Raw genomic sequence first — 18,164 nt, 5'->3', positions numbered from 1 at the left:
TCAGTTGATAATGATTCAAGAATAATCATATAACATATTTGTGTTGTTTGTTATGGATATACTCTATAGTCATCTGACAATTTTATACTAAGCGAAAACCTCGTTTCTACCAGAGTGGTACAAAGGTATGTCACATCTTAATTTAAAGATAAAACAGTTCAATGTATCTTCTCTTCTAGTGGTTTTGAAGCTGAATTTAGTCCATCATGAAAATTATTTATAAATTAGATAATTTCTACAATCTTCTTACCTTTCTTAATTATATCTGGAAAACGTCATTTATTTTACGTTTTATTTATGACCGATAGTTGTGCAGAAAACTTTTTATGGATTTAACACATACAAGCGGCCTGCTTGAATATCTGGGCTACCTGTTTCTGCCATCTAATTATTTCAACAAGTTATCTGTTTTGTCATTTTGTTGTAACGTCTCATTATGTCCATTAATCTCATAACCTATACAGGCGCGTTTATGAAAAGCCTACGACCTTTCGCTGCACAAGTTACAAAAAAGTACTATAAAAGACATCGTGGTGGTTGGCAATATGCGTTAAAGAGAATGAACATTAATCGTATGTCGATTCCCGAGCTGCTAAATTCTAACTGTCGATCACTCATCAACAAAGTGGACTATCTTCAATTCCTACTAAGTCAAAATATGTATCGTAATTGTGGTGTCATCACAATTCAAGAATCTTAGTTAAATGATCTGCAGGACGACAGCCTAGTATCACTACGTGATTTCAAAATTTATCATCAGGGTCGATCAAACAATAAAAAGAGGTGTGGTGGCGGTGTAGCTACGTTTGTGAACGTGAACTGGTGTCGACCTTCGTTTGCGTGTTTCAAGTTTTCAAACGACTTTATCGACTGTCTAACTCTAAGATGTCGTCCAAAACATCTGAATAAATACAAATATGTTTATGTTACCAATATCTACGTGACTCCAGACTGCACATCATCTGCCCTATCTGTTTTCGCTGATGAATTCACTGATTTTGCTGTTACTGCCTTCAGTGATTCACTTTCAGTTGTATGCGGTGATTTCAATTCATGTGACTGTAGCTTCCTTACGTCACTAGGTCACCAAAAGATAGTAGATTTTCCTACTCGTTTGGATGCTCATTTAGACTTTGTTTTCATTAATGATGTGGGTATATATGTGACTGGTAAACGTGCCCCATTGTCTAGCTCGGATCACTGTATAATTCGTGTTCTACCTAAAGTATATGGAAAGCATGGGAAGAGTACACTCTTACATCAAACCAAGAAAGTCAAATATGGGAATTACTCAGAAGAAAATATCCAAAATCTGAAAAACACGTTTCACACAACTAACTGGGAATTATTTACAGATGACTCACTGGAAAACACTACTGATGTTATCACTTGTTACCCTTAATTCTGTCCTGATATTTGTTGTCCCACTGGAACCATTTTTGTAAGTTTTGATCGACTTACATCTACACAACTAAAACGACTACGGAGGATGCAAGAAAGAATGTACAAGAAGAACTCTAATGAAGTTCGTAAGCTAAATGGTCTGATAAACCTAGAGATTAGACGTCTCAACTCTGTTTACTCAAAAACTCTCCAAGTATGTGGAAACTCTTTAAAGAACTTACAGGTGACAGACAGATAACCAGCTGAATGTTTGTGACTTAAATGAGTCTTTTGTATGTCAGTCATCTGATGTAATGCTCCCTTTATTCACAGGTTTAAAGAATAACTGTTTTCCTACTTTCACTGAAACTGATGTCCGAAGATGTCTCCAGTCACTTAATTCATTCCGATGTTTGGGACCTGATGTTATCCCAAACCTCCTTTTTAAAAAATGTACTGACGTCCTATGTTATCCATTCACGACTATCTTTAACAGATCCTTCTCATCTTATCTCATACCGAAAATGTGAAGAAAGATGAAGATAATTCCTGTACCCAAGAAAGTATCTGGTGATGAGAATGTGAAGTTTAGACCTATTGCAATAAGTTCACCCTTCCTCAAAACAATGGAAAAATTATTAATACTTTCACTTTAGCCTGCGATAAAAGAGCATATTGATCCGTATCAGTTTGCATGCAGATGCAAAAGAAGCACCTTAGATGCTGTTGCTGTTCTGCATCACAATAGTGTTCAACTTGGAAAAGGGTAAGAAGTATGTTCGATGCTCTTTTCTGGACTATACTTCAGCTTTTGATTCTATACCAAGACAACGTTTACTTAACAAGTTAATCAGCGTCAACACTGACAGCTGGATAACCAACTGGCTATGTTCCTGCCTCTCTGGAAGGAGACAGTACACTGTATTTGGAGGAAAGTGTTCAGAGTCTCTACTGTCTCATGAAGGTGTACCACAAGGAGCTGTTCTCTCACCTCTTCTCTTCTCTTTTTTTCTACATGATCTACCAACTTCCACAGAAAACACTTTTGTGAAATATGCGGATGATCTCACTGTATGTATGTCTGTCTCTTTCTCTTTACACCCCATAGAAATGAATGAGTTTTTGTCTCGTATTGATTGTTTGTCTGTTGGTAATGGTCTTATACTTAATCCGTCTAAATGTCAAGCTGTTAACTTTAGCATTAGACATGAACGGCATTTAAACAACATTTTGAGATCCCATAATGCTTGTGCCATTGGAGACTCTTTGATAAACACAGTGTCGAAGGTCAATTATCGTGGTGTTGCCTTTTCCTCTGATCTCTCTTGGTCTTCTCACGTTTTATTGTTATCGAAGAAGGTTTTCTGTCTGACATACTACATAAAGAGAATGCATGCTGTTGGGACTACTCGTCCATTACTCTTACAATTTGTCAATTCTTGCATATTACCTATTATTCTTTACTGTTCTCCATTATTCTTTCCTGGGATTTTGAGAAAAGACTGCTGTATTGCGGAGAGTGCTGAAGGCGGTTAGCAAGGTGTGTGGTAAATATTTCGAGGTCATAATTAATATGGTTGTGGATAGACATCTAAAGTCATGCAAACTCCTGGCAGGTGTTATTTTATCGGAAACTAACCATCACCTTCACTCTTATCTTTCTCCTTGTATATCTTCTGGTAGAACGAGAAGTAATTACATTAAAATCCATGTACGCAAGAAAAAGTATAAAAGTTCTATAATACCTTACCTAGCAAATATACTCTGTGACGAACAGGTTGTTAGAGATAATCTAGTCAATAACCTGCATTCTTAACACATCTCTAATTTGAAAATTTGTACTGTTTTTCAGACTTTTAGATCTTTTTTCCCTTGTTTTGTCTTTGTTTCTGTTTTTTTTGTGTAAGAAACTTTTTGAAATACCCTGTGCTGATAATCCTATGTTGTCTTAGGTTGAAATCATGAGTCAGTTGAAGCTAGACCACCATGGAGAACCTGCAAGCACTGGACGGCCGTTTCGTCCTAGCATGGGACTCCTCGACAGTGCGCATCCACGATCCCGCACCCGGCGGGATTCGAACCCAGGACCTACTGGTTTCGCGCGCGAGCACTTAACCATTAGACCACTGAGCTGGCCGGCATCCAACAGTATTAATGTCTAACTTCAACCAATCCACGAAGTCGCGCCACCATACACCATTGTCTTCAGTGAGCTGATATCTCACAACAGACCTGGTCGAACTCCACTGGTAACGGCTTCTCACTAGAACTTCAGAAGTATCTCCTGAAGTCAGTCACTAGTGAGCAGATGATTAATATCAGAAGGGGTTTGTGGAGATTTTTAGGACTTTCACAGGTTGAAATCATGAGTCAATTGAAGCTAGACCACCATGGAAATTCTATATTGTACCAAAATATAATACTGAATAAAGCCACTAATAATAATAATGTCTCACTTTGGGTTAATGCATATATATATATATATATATATATATATATATATATATATATATATTATATTTCGTCATACATCGTGAACAGTTTCTTGTCAGTATTTATTTTAAGTATGTCTGGATTCCTATTGATTTTTGTAACTGATAACATATGTTTTCAGAGCATTTTTATACGCTTGTTAAATCTGTGTTTTTCTTTTTATAGAACTTTTTAAAATCTGAAATGGGTCTTGGTCTGCGTGTTATGGAAGGTGTTCGTATGGATTTGACCATTGATGAAATTAGTAATCTTTTACAAAGTTTCCGTAAACTTGATCATGGCACTAAAGGATATGTTTCATTGGATGATTTACGCAAATTTTGTACTGTAAGTTGTTATCAAACCAAGATATCTTGGTGATTTTTTTCTGTATTCAATTTGTTAATTACCACCGATATTTTAGAAATACTTGTGAACTGTTTTGCTGTTTTCCATAACTCTTGTTACTGTGTACATATTTATTCCCTAAAGCTTTAATGATTCATTTGAAGTATAATATGTTAACTATTTAAATTTTAAATTCATAAAGGGAACCAATTGCATGGTATTTAAATTTTCCCAAATACAATAGCTAATCACTTTTTTCAATCTACTCAATATTTATAATTTATTACTAATCTAGTCATATGATGTAATAAGACACTTCTCTCAAAATGGTGTCAAATTTTGTCATGACTTTGATGAATTCTTAATTTTCACATCATGATTAAACAATCATTAAAAGACAGGAAGTGCCAGACAACTGTTTCATTTTAGTATAATACTCCTCATCAGTACTCCTTCATTACCCTTGACCTTCAGGCTTTGCAAAAAGCGCCTGATCTTCAAACCACTATGTTGACATCCAATGGTTTAGATTTCAAACTTCAGTGGGTCTCTAAACTCACAAACCTCCACAGCATTCTATAATAGTTTTAGTTGGTTTTAAACGCTTCATCGTTGTAAGTATTAATCTTCTAAAAGTAACTGAATGTTACAGAATTTTGACGTCAACATATGTCATAACATGATTTAATTCAAAACTAATTATTTTGTTTCAAGTATGTTTTTAATGAATTTATTTTTAAGACAAAAATAATGTATTTATTTATAGAGTTTTCTTGAATTTGGTAAATTGGTTTTGCCAAAAATTACAAACTAGATTAGTATACAATAAATATTTTGATAATTGTGTAGACAATGTACCTGATATTGATTTCTCTCCATCTTGTTTAAAGTACAATTTATTCAAGTAATTAATGTGTAAGGACAATCGATTGTATAAATGTTTCATGTAATAAGCAGACTCCATAAAATCACTGTTTTAGCATTTTAAAGAAAACTAATTTTAGAAATAACAACATACTATAATAATTGTTTAAAATTACACAACACACTTATATTTCACTGTAAACTATTAACTTTAGTGAATAAACTAACTATGAATATAATTGTACAGCTTAAGTAAATAAAATCTTCGCTAAAACAACTTTCTTCACTTCACTTGAATCTTCCCATTGATGTTTTAGGACTGAAATTGATCAGTCTCTTATTGGCATATGTGCATACTGTAAATTGAGGCAATATCGAGGCAATACACACAGTATGCACATATGCCAATAAGAGACTGATCAATTTCAGTCCCAAAACATCAATGGAAAGATTCAAGTAAAACAATACCAAGTGAATTAAACTTCACCACATTGCACAAGCAAGTAGCTATCAGGACTCAGTAGCTAAGTGGATAACGCGATGGCGTTTGAAGCGAACGGTACTGAGTTCGAGTCCCAGAGTGAACATCGACTCTGAGATGCAGGTACATCCGGCTGACGAGTCCCAAACAGGGCGAAACGCGCGTCCTGTATTCCACTGCTAGCTACTATCCATCTTTGCTTATAAACTTTCTTCACTGTTCTACTTTTATGCTTCTTAAATTCTATATTCATTAACCAAGTTTACAATTCCTATCCGTAACTTTGAATGATTTCAAACACCTCAGTTTTCAAGAGTTTTTTTTATAACTTGCCTAGGTAGTTCTTTTTCGAAATAATAACGTTTTAAATGGTTTGTTCATTGTAACCATTAAGTTCATTATACATTTGATAAAGTGAACAAAAATAAACTATCTGAATACAATTTTAATCATGTATTAACACCAACTGATGAAATATCAAGAGATCAACAATCAATTATTTCATTTTATTTTCAATCTCTTCACTTTAAGTGTCAGTTATTTGGGACTTGGTGTGATATGACTCAGAATCGTTTAGAATGGCTAAGATTTATTCACTCCTATTCCACTAAATCTTGGGCTTTGAAATTACTTTATATTTTTCATTCCATGAATTTACTATTAATTACTAACAATAGCTTTATTTAAAATTATGTTTAGTATAGTATTAAATTCTCAGCATATTATCTACGTCTAATGTTTTCTACTACTGTAACATTTATCTTGGTAATTTCATCTCACTATAGTGATACAGTATGGTGACTTGGATCGACATAGATGAGTGTCAGCTTCTATTTTGTTTATAACTAACTGATCGGATGATTATCCAGCTGAGATTATCAGTTGTCGTTGAAATCTTTTTAACTAAGCTAACTTTCTTCAAGCTCCATATCTGAATAATAGTAATAATAACAGCAATATTCTTATTGTATTTCATGAATCTTTTTACAAACAATATTTATTAACCTTTTTAGGAATCTGGTGAATATGTTAGTGAAGAAGTGTTACAATCTACTTTGAATACAATGGATATTAATAAGAATGGACAAGTTGACATGTCAGAATTCTTACAAGTATGTTAAAATGGAAAATTTTTCTCTCTGATGTTTTATTTATTTATTTCATTGGTTCTCGGAAAATAATTCTTAGTTCCCTTTATTTTTCCATCATTTTCTATCTACATATTTCAGTTAATTCTCATAAAGAAATTTTATTTTATTTTTAACATTCAATCAGATACTTTACTCTTTTCAAGTTGAAAAACATTAATGCTTATGTTGTTTGAGATAACAAGTCAACATTCTTTGTTTTTAGATATTTGGTTGCTAGGTTGTTCAAATTTTAACCGACAGATTTCAGATTCAAAAGTCGACCCATTTGTTAAGGTTTGGATAACCGGCTGATATCATTGACCTTAACACAAATAGTGTGATTAATTGTTGAATACGTACAATTACACGTAGTAGTAATTGAATTAAATTAAATTAAATACGTTATCTCTTTCATATTAAATAATAACAATCCTATGTTGTTAAGGTGATATCGATTAGCTCCTGTTGTTTGCAGATATTTTCTACTTGTTTTAAATTATATACACATTCCAATTTTCTAAAAGGGCATATTGCACCGAACACGTTTTTGTTATCTCAAGAAATTGAAGTAAAAACGTTGATAAGTCAATGCCAATAAACTCCTCCAAGTTTAAGACATGATTACGAATTCATACTTCTGATTGTAAACTGCATTTGATATTTTTGCCAATCAATTACGCAGCCGTTTTAATGGTTCGGAGTTATTAATTTGTATAAAAACTTGCTGTCATACACACACACACACACGCAATATCATAATTCTGCTGTATGCATTTGCCTATGGTTAAGTTTCTAAAAAACGACGAAACTGGGCTACCTATTGCTTTAAGTATATTCATGGAAGTTAATTTCACTCTTAAATTCTTCCACTTACCATGAAGTATTAATATTAGTGTATTAATGCATATGAATACGTAGTCCCATTGGCTTAACTATAATCGCTTGTGTTAGTTGGGGTTTTGAATCAACTGACCGTAAGTTGTAGGCCTAGTTTTCATGCTAGTTGATAATCACCATCAAGCCGCATCTTCAATGTTGACTGAACTAATGCTCTTCGTATATTTTGAGCTAGTATCACAGTGTCATAGTTAGAGACTTAATTACTGAGCTATTCGGACCGTAACTACTGAATTTCTTTAGGGCTGAAATATTTACCATTCAATAATAACCAATTAGATATTCTTCTAGTCCTTAGTGCTGATCAATTTCTATCGATTAATTTCAATTTGGATACTAATTTAATTGAGTTATTATTTTGTCAGTTCAATCCTGTGCCATCGAATCTACCTTACACTGCATTAAAGGATAGACATATTGTTGCTGATTGTAATCGTTAGGGTTCAAAATAGAGGCATGAGAAATACTCCTAACACAATACTTGGTCTATCATAACTAGATAAATCTACGATTAACACACAACGACACTTCAAAAATTCTAACTTCACACAAGCGAGAAGAGATGAGACTAGACTTTGTTAGCTAGATTTTCTGCCTCTAGGAAAAAAAACAATAAATTATGTGGACATCTCAGTTTATATAATGTTTTAGAAAACAAAGTAACTAATAGGACTGCCTTATTTCAAAATTTACGATAATGTCGTGGTACAAAGGCTCACATTGATATTGCTGAAGAAACCCTGACAAATCAGCTAGAACACAAATATTTATAGATCGTGTAAAAGCCTGCGGCGCGTATTTTATTTGTAAGGATTTATATTTTCTCGTTTTTGATGTTAAGGGATGCAGTTGTCCAGTCTCTGTACCCGTTACACAAGACAGTGGCTATTTGAACTTCGTAGGTCGACGCATAACGCTTTAATGTTTGAAGATAAAAGTACTAGGTTCGATGATCTACCATGTGAAAATGAAAACTAGAATGGTTGTACACCCAGAGGACCACCCCAAGTGGGATGAAATAGGCTATCCAGATTTCACTGCTAGTCACTATCTAACTTTAATCAAGACTTGTGAATAAACGAAAATATCGAGGCAATCCACTCAGGATGCATTCATATCAATTGTAGATCTTAACATAAACAACAGGAAAGCACAAACCCTTTAAAAGAAATTCGGAGAGTTTAATTACTAAAATAATAATTATTCAATTTACTATCGTTGTTAATTTTTTTTTGGATAATTACACTTTGTTGTAAAAGATATTAATTCTTTGTCAAGTTTTGTGTCGTCACGGCAGTTCATAATGCTTTCAGCTGAAATACCTGGTTAGCGGTTTTTTTTAGCAAGGATGTTTTCTGCGGGATGGTTCCTATTAGAACTTAACAAATCACAATCACTATAGGAATACATTTAAATCTAAATGGAATAGTGTGTTTTATTTGATACTTTGTGAACAGATTTTCTTAATATCGTGTTTTATAATTTTGCATATGCAAATTACTTTTTTATTCTCATACGAACTTTTTTTGACAAGAATTATAAATTTTAATTATGAATAGTGTTACAATACTGGTTCTTTAGGCAAGTCAAATTTATTTATCTCAGTGCCCTGTATTAATTGTAACTGCTATAGAGATGTCAGTGTGATAAGTTTACGACTTGTTTTTTGTCTACGTTGGTGTTATTTTACTTTTATCGATAAATTCTTTGAAACTGTTAGTGAGGTCGGTCAGCTTTTCATTACTGAATTGCGCATTCAATTTAAAACTCAGTTTTAAAGGAAACTATTGTCAACTTATTCATTGATCCAAGTGACTTTTTAGAATTGAAGTTAAGATAGAAATCACTGTATTAAACTTGTTAATATTCTTTTCAATGGTGTACAATTTATTCAGGAAATAACACATTTTTTCAACCTAATTTTCTGTCTACGCAATCAATTCACTAAATACTGAACCGTAAATTAGGAACGTGAGCTCAGTTATATGAGTAAGAAAAGTGATAATGATGATGAAGTGGCCAAATTTATCTACGTGATTACGATTTATTGATAATAAAGGACGTTTATCAACGATCATTGTCCGTAGGTATGGTATATCTTTTACACTTTCTAAGTCCAGAGTACCTTTACCTGGAAATAAACTTTTCGGCTTTGGGTATACGGGTGATATTGTCTTACTTTGAGACGATATCCGAGCCATGCAGTGCGTACTCAATCAGTTGGCAGTCAGCATCTGTGGGTATGGGATTTATTTTGCACCTTCTGAGTGCAAAGTACTATTAGAAGACTGGCAGAAGCCTGTCCCTTCACTCACTGTTGTTAGTGTGCAGATAGAATTAGTGTAGAAGTTGATGTGTCTGTGTATCTGTGTAAATGCCGGTGGTGGCGTGAGTAGTGAGACCAATTCACGCATAATAGAAGTTCGTTTGTGTTATTTCGACGTGTGCAGTCTTTGGTGCTTTTGTTTTGTTATCCCGGGTGTAAAGGGTTGGATCTACGACACGTGGATTAGAGTAGTTGTGCTATGTGCTTTCTAATCCTGAACTGACCGAGTTGAGGATGTTAAGTGACTCTATGTTTGATCATCGTTGTCTGGGAAGTATTTGTAACATTCAGTGGCAACACGATTTCATTAATGTTAGAGGTTCTGGAACGTGTGTTCAGACACAGTGCGGATAATGCAATTGGTGTGAACATCTTGGAACACTGTCTTGGTTTGCTTAGATATTTAATACGAATGTCATGCCAACGAACTTCCCATGGTTGGTTATTTGCGGACACTGGGAGTTGTTGGAAAAATCGGAGAAGTGGTCAGTGTATGACATGGTGTCGTGATATAAAAAAAGTTGTATGGGGATGACTTGAATAAGCTGTTTTGTCTCAGTTGTATTGTCAATGGATCGTGCCTTAGAGAACTAACATTACCTAGATTTAAATCTGTGGTGGTCGGTATCCGATATAATCCTTAACTTCGTATACAATTCGTCTTGCTAACCGTTCTGTATAACGCCCCAACTGTATAATAATCAGAAGGCAAATACGAAGTGTTGATTACGTTTATTGCGAGACCACACACATATATCCAAATGTACAAATGCGTTAAATAAGCATAGAAGAGTTGTGCCGAAAGGCAAGCAAGCGAGCGATGGCCAGAGCAAGAGCGTGTGAGCGAATGAGTAAGTGAGTGAGAGTTCAATATGAATAACATGGACATATATATACCATGTGAAATGAATGTGTAATCGAATCGAATAAGCGGTTAGTAGTAAGACTAGCAGAGTGAATAAATGCGTAGGCAGTAATCAATATTCAAGCATGCGTATTTCATGCGAGCACAAAATAATAAGGGTACAATAAATTGTTATAGTACGGATGGCTTTGTCCGCTAAATAAGTTAGCGAAAGGGCTTAACTGAGCTAAATGAGAATAAACCCATTTGCACGTGAGTCGCTATAATAGCTCCCCCCTGCAAACAAAGATATATGGAAAATGTCTGTGTTTGCACACAAAAAATAGTAGACTGAATAGAGTAGTTCCAATTGTTTGAAAAAAATGGCTTATACAAAATTAAGATGAAGTTAGTGTGTGCTGTACATTTGGTTTGTGCCCGTCCGTGAGGTTACATAAAATAATAGCAAAAAATAGAAGGAATGAGGTATTGTCTTTACATTTTAAACAAAAATTATACGCATAAGTTTAAGGGTACATAAGATACGTTGAGTTTTATAGCGTATAACATGAGCTTAATAATGCATGTGTATACAATGAAGTAGAAGTTATAATTGATATTCCAAATAGTAGATTATTATTAATAGAAAATTGTAGCGACATATTGTTGGGGCCATCTTACTCTGCGGCCAGATCTTGTTGTTATCGGAGTCTTGTCTTTTTGTTGAGTTAACGTTGATGATTTTTGGGACTCGTGTTTCGCTGGTATGACCATCTTAGATGAGTCTGTACTTGTTGATTGATTATCGCTATCGATGAAAGCTGGCTTTACTCGATCGATGCTAATTACATCTGTCTTCCCAGCTTTTTCTATGGTAACCGTTTTATTTGTCCTCTCTATCACTTTAAATGGACCGTCGTAACTCGGTTGAAGAGGTGGTTGTACTTTATCTCTTCTAATGAATACGTGAGTGCTGCTATGTAGTTCCTGTGGTATGAATACTCGTCGTTGTTGTGGTCTGGGAGGTGTTATTTTTAAATCGCTCATGTGCTTTCTCAGGCGTTGCACATAGCCGGTTACATCAGTCGGGACACTTTTACTTGAAGTGAAAAATTCTCCGGGTAATCGTAGAGTAGTTCCATATACTAACTCGGCTGGACAACATCCCATGTCTTGTTTAATTGTTGCTCTTAGAGCTAACATTACTAGGGGAAGTTTATTAGACCAATCGTTGTTAACGATGACGGCTGTAAGGGACGCTTTTAATTGCCTATGTAGGCGCTCGACCATTCCGTTTGCCATTGGATGATAGTTACAATTGTAATCGAATACGTTGGATTTTAGGAATTGGATTATGTCGTTCAAGATTGTTTCGTGTTCGCGCGTCGGGATCGCCAATTATGTGGTGGTCGGTATCCGATATAATCCCTAACTTCGTATACAATTCGTCTTGCTAACCGTTCTGTATAACGCCCCAACTGTATAATAATCAGAAGGCAAATACGAAGTGTTGATTACGTTTATTGCGAGACCACACACATATATCCAAATGTACAAATGCGTTAAATAAGCATAGAAGAGTTGTGCCGAAAGGCAAGCAAGCGAGCGATGGCCAGAGCAAGAGCGTGTGAGCGAATGAGTAAGTGAGTGAGAGTTCAATATGAATAACATGGACATATATATACCATGTGAAATGAATGTGTAATCGAATCGAATAAGCGGTTAGTAGTAAGACTAGCAGAGTGAATAAATGCGTAGGCAGTAATCAATATTCAAGCATGCGTATTTCATGCGAGCACAAAATAATAAGGGTACAATAAATTGTTATAGTACGGATGGCTTTGTCCGCTAAATAAGTTAGCGAAAGGGCTTAACTGAGCTAAATGAGAATAAACCCATTTGCACGTGAGTCGCTATAAATCTACATAAAATTTAATAGCGTTTACATTATAACTTTATTTAAAAGATTTCTTCTATTTTAACTTCTGGAATTACATTCCCTAGTGTACTTCACATATTTTGAATTCCGAGTTATACGGTATCTGTTGTCCGATCCTTTAAATAATGTACTAAATCAACTTGATTAGAAATGTTTTTGTGTTTACTTGTATTAAAGTAGTATGTTAAAGAAACAGACATATTTATTCATACTTTATTTGTGTTGTTGCTATCATTAGAACTTATCGCTAGTTTCATTTTTATCAAATTCTTATGGTTTTGAAATTGATTTTGATCAATGTTTTGTATTTCTAAACACATCATGTATTTAATGTGCAATACCAGTTATCAAAAGCTTGAAGATCTGTTCAAGACAGTTGACTGGATACTTAATGATAATCTTTTGCCTTTGTAGATTATCATTTTACATGTTTGTGAGCTATCTAAGATTTCGAGATCATTAGCAATGAATCTTTAGAATGTAGATCAACCTAGTTGTCGAAGTAAAAACGCTTCTCAAATTATTCATTTATGGTCACTAAACTTTTCCATAGTTTTAAAGATCTAAAGATCTATCTAAATAATTTAATTAGTAAAAACTAAAACATCGGTTCGCCACAAATAAGGGAAGTATCTGTGTTTCAATTTCTGTCACATAAAGAGGGGCTAGATTCTGGACTAATTTGATTATTGGTTACGCTGAAGAAAGATATTAAAATTTATTTCTGTTTGACCGATAGATCCGTTTATACATAAGTATTATCTATTTATTTAAGTGTTTACAATTCGCCTAACGACATCTGATTGTAAATCTTGTTAATTTGACATCATCAACATCGGAGTTGGCACAAGTGTGTGTTCGTTTAAGTTGTCATCAGGACAACTTAAGTGGTTATAAACAAGAGAAGTGAAGTAGAGGAAACAGTATTAACAACACTTGAATTCTAAATGTGACCAGGTTCATGAAGATATAACCGTGATCGAATAAATTGAAAACCTGTGAATGGAGATTTCAAAGAAGATAGACACTGAATAAAATTGTGCTGCTCTGATAGATTTTGGACTGTGTCAATTGTATCTAACCGCTAATCTGATTGGATAAGGCTCAATCAGTCAGTCAGCTACAACGTAGGACCAGACACATATATGCATCGCACCAAGTCGTCATACCTCATTAGCACAACAACATCAACACCAAATTCATAGAAGTAGTTACTTCAATGGTAGTAATATATAAAATAAAGATTGCATATGAGGATATAGTGCAGGAAGAAAGGATTAGTTCGTAGAAAGAAAGATATAAAGCAATTTTAATCTCAAGGTTTAAAGGAAAACAAAGAGTGTATACACCTACTCCATCGTGATTGATTCTCAGCCATGTCACCCACAGTCTCCAACCATTGGTTACGATAGTCACGCAGACCCTAACCAACTAGTCTGCGTTTTCCAACATGACTCGGACTAGAAGTTAGTGACTTCATTCAAACAAGTAGTTAGCGACTTTGTCCATATCATAAAAATTACGTTTCTCAAGTTATTCAGGAAATATGCTTTTTCACAATTTGCTACTTTAAGATCAATAAGAAAGATTACAATCAGAAAAGTAAACATTGTTGATAGAGTTATACAGTTTCTGCTACATAAAATATACTCTAATCAACTTATTAAGAATGAATCTTGACTCTTTTGCCGTTATTGAAATATGATGAACTAGAAATGTAGAAAAACACTTCTTATACATTCGTACTCAGATATTAAGAAAATTTTCATTCTAGTCAAATTATATACAAACCTTCAACTTTTTTAGATTTAATTAGCTTTGTATAAACATTTCCTTCATTCACATATCTTACTTATAAACTGTTTATTTTATTCATATTTCAATATTAATCATTTATGTATGATGAAAACAACATAGGTACTACGTAGTCAACTCATCCATCAATTGAATTCACGTAATCTTGATAAACAAGCTTAACAATTATCTACGTAAGGACATTACAAAGCAGATCTACAATATTTGACTATTTTTGAAAACCCACTATTTTAATCAAAGTTTGTTTTGTGCGTGGATTTACATTAACAACAAATCATTATAATGCTTAACACTCTGCTTCTGTTACAGCTGCTTTTTGTGTTGTAGAATTATCACAGGTCACTGTTGCTGCCTCTTCTTATGAACATTCATTGTGTATTTGTCATTATTTTGCTACTATTTTTGCGCAATATGTGTCTGCGTATGTTTGTGCTTGACTTTGCAGGTTAATTTTACCTTCTATAGTATACGTTTGTCAGTTGAACACCATTTTAACTAGTCTACTTCACTCCCGGCTGTATAACTGAAAGTGAGATTGCCGTTAATCACTGAGTTGATGTTGTATTTTCACATTTTCTGATTAACCGATTTAAAGTTGTGATAATAATGAAAAGTTGGGTAATTTTAGAATATTAATTTTGTGTTCCTTGTTATTAGTAGATTTACCTTAACGTTAGGTCAATAAGTTTTAAATTTATATATACAAAGCTTGAAGTTTATATTGGATACTAGACTGTTTTGATTATGCCAGTCCAAATGTTTACCAATGTAAACTAATGCATCTGTTAGACTGATCTTTATGAATCACATATATGATGAATTCTGAAATGATGAAAATAAGAGCATAAGTGATAGCTACTTTCCAAATATTCAACAAACACACTGTAAATTTCAGTTCTCGTGAGCCAGATTATGATATTGTTTTCCATTAGTCTTTTGGTCATAAAGCTAGTATGTATACCGTATAATTAAAACTATTAGCATCTAAACAGTAGTTTTCGAGAACAATATCGAGTCAGTGGCTGAGGGGTTAGAGTTTAAGTTTAATCTTACTCCACCTATCTCGATTCCAGCATGCAAGTAGTGCTGGTGACCCTAACACACAAACTGTAGCTCTAAGCCAATTACATAAATCTTTGCTTGGCCAATGGATGATGTTTTCAATATCATTATCAGAGACATAACTGATAGTGAAATGCTGATCACTTTTAAATGTTCGTCTCGTTAAAACTACGTGAGTAGAAGCATATGACTTAACTCTAGTTTAATCTCAACTAAGCTTTTTAATTAAACAATTTTACATTGTGCACAAATTTTTATCAAATTTTTTGATGTGCTACCTGTTCTATTTATCAGCTGGTTGTTATTCGATCCTTTATTGCATTGCTTTTATCCAATATACTATATTGATTATTTTAGTAAAATCACTTTCTCCCTATGGTATTCAAACCCTTTTCACTTACGTAAAGAGTTAATATCGTCGTCGCTAAAAACGTAGAGTTTTTTCAAGAACCATCATGAAAATACGTGCTCATATTTCTTAAGTTTGTGTCACTTTTTTTTCTAAAATTTCACTTTCATTATTTATTTAAGATCATAATTCTGTTTTTCCTGAATAACTCTTGTTCACTTTCCTTTTAAATTACCTTCTATGAACAAGATGCCCCGTATACCGTTGCTAACAGTAATCATTTTTAGTATTTCAAATGACAAGTACTTATCTCGAGCTATACTGTTAAAGAATCATGTTAGATAATTTCGTCTAATGAATGGTATGAAGTACAAAAATGCTTCATATATTGTCAGCAGCCAAAACTTACTACTCAGTCGTACATTGTGTCATAGTTTGAAAATACCAACTTTATAACTTACTGAAATGAAGTGCCTGTATTCACACTAACAATGTAGAAAGAAATTGAATGGGAGTTCTTTTTTTCTAATTCTCCTATTATCGTCATTATATTTGCCTAATTACACAATTGCTTTAATGTGCATTCATTATAAATTATATAAACTTTAATTATTAATTACCATATATATAAGTAATAATCTTTAAAATTATGTCATGTCAAATTATTAACAATATTTTGCCTATTCTTCTTTTCTAGTTTATGAGTGCAATAAAATCTGGCGTTGTTGTCAACTCACCTCTAAAGAAAGTATTAAGTCGTACTCGAATTCCTGTTTATAGAAGTGGTGGTGGTGTTTGAAAGAAAACTGTTGTTCTGTTTAGAAACTTTCGCAATGATAATAGCAATAATAAGGATAAGTGTCCCTTATCTTTACTTTTTTTCAAAAGTTAACTTATTTCGCTGTGTTTTGTTCACTCCTAGTGTTATGTGTCTAAATGTGGTTGCCGATTGTGCTTTTTTGAAGATGTTGTTGAATCGACTACAAGAATGGTGCTATTATCATTAATGTTATTCGCCACTTTAATAATATCACAGATTTGTAGTTCGACTATCTTTTTTTCAATTTTTATTACTCTTATCTAGGTGAGCTGAGATTGTTGCAGAATGTGTGCATGTATGAGTGACTTATTTTAGTAATTGTGCATTTTTAAAGTTATAGCGTGTATAGATAAAAAAACTTACTTATTTTTTGGTTTAATTTTAGCTAGTTATATTATCATTATTCAATAGAATGCAAAAATATTCTTCATTCAACACTCGGAAAACTGTTTTCTATCTCATAGTTGTATTTTTCGTCGTTATTATCATTAACTTTAGCTATTCATCACTTCCAAAACAGCATCATTTGTCCACCTACTACTGTCTATCACAGCAACCATTAGAAATTTTCACTCTTTGATCTTTTACTTGTTAAGAATTATGTTCAGTGTGTATCGATTTAGTTCACGAGTTTACTTTCTCGTTACTTTTTGTTTATATATTGCATTCTTTTTGTCAACTATGTTCGAGATTATTTACAAATTTTTGTTTGAGTATCCATACCTTGTGATAAAGTCAATACACTTATACAACCCTCCAAACGTATACGTGTTTTATTATACAGACAATAGAACTTAAATGTATTTCGTATTCAAGACATAAGTTATCAAAGATCCGAAATCTCGTGCATATCTGACCTTCGCTGAAATTCTAGCCTCAGATTTCTGAGAACGACTTCTGAATTTGAGATATTTATTAAGGTTACCTAACAATTACTAGAATATATACTCATTGAGAACGTCTGTCAGGTAAGGCTTTACTGAGAATACGAGAGTAGATTAAAAGCATAAAATGTTTTGTGCAAAGACTTGTCTAAATGTTTACCCGCTTGTTGGACTCAACAGTTCATATGTTAAACGTTTTCCGTTTATTGATAACAATACTCAATTAAAATAAAGGAAATAGAATCTTCACTAACATTCAGTTGGGAAGAAGTTTTTAATAATTTCTGTTTATCTCAGGCCATCTTTAAAAGATAATACAGATTAGTCAAATTGGCTGCTAATCTTGGACAGAAGAATATTGTGGGATAGTGGACATTTTATCTGCTCTCTTATTGAAATAGATCTTTCAGTAAGGACAGTAATACATTATAGGACTGAACTTCTACAGGTAGGAAAAATATAACCTAGGAATGTGTTGTTAAAGCGAAAATATTAGGTAAATAAAAATGCCTACTGGGTTATCTAAATACAAATCATCTTAATACTGGCT

At 33.5% G+C, this 18,164-nt stretch overlaps 1 protein-coding gene across 2 annotated transcripts in view; it reads left to right on the top strand.

Annotated features, from left to right (window-relative positions):
* GPD2_1 (glycerol-3-phosphate dehydrogenase) overlaps window positions 1-17,911 on the top strand; it is a 60,659-nt gene extending 42,748 nt beyond the window's left edge. The window contains exons 11-13 of one of the 2 annotated variants that reach the window (XM_051209767.1): window positions 4,042-4,203; window positions 6,562-6,660; window positions 16,608-17,911. In XM_051209767.1, coding sequence (XP_051075226.1) covers window positions 4,042-4,203; window positions 6,562-6,660; window positions 16,608-16,709 — 363 coding nt within the window. In that variant the 3' untranslated portion in view covers window positions 16,710-17,911. Of the gene's footprint in view, window positions 1-4,041; window positions 4,204-6,561 lie in introns of both variants that reach the window. The other variant, XM_051209768.1, reaches the window with a different exon arrangement.
* The last annotated feature ends 253 nt before the right edge of the window (window positions 17,912-18,164 follow it).

This window comes from Schistosoma haematobium, chromosome 1, assembly GCF_000699445.3.
Source record: "Schistosoma haematobium chromosome 1, whole genome shotgun sequence".
NCBI classification, from domain to species: domain Eukaryota; kingdom Metazoa; phylum Platyhelminthes; class Trematoda; order Strigeidida; family Schistosomatidae; genus Schistosoma; species Schistosoma haematobium.
This window is presented reverse-complemented; position numbering and strand designations above follow the sequence as displayed.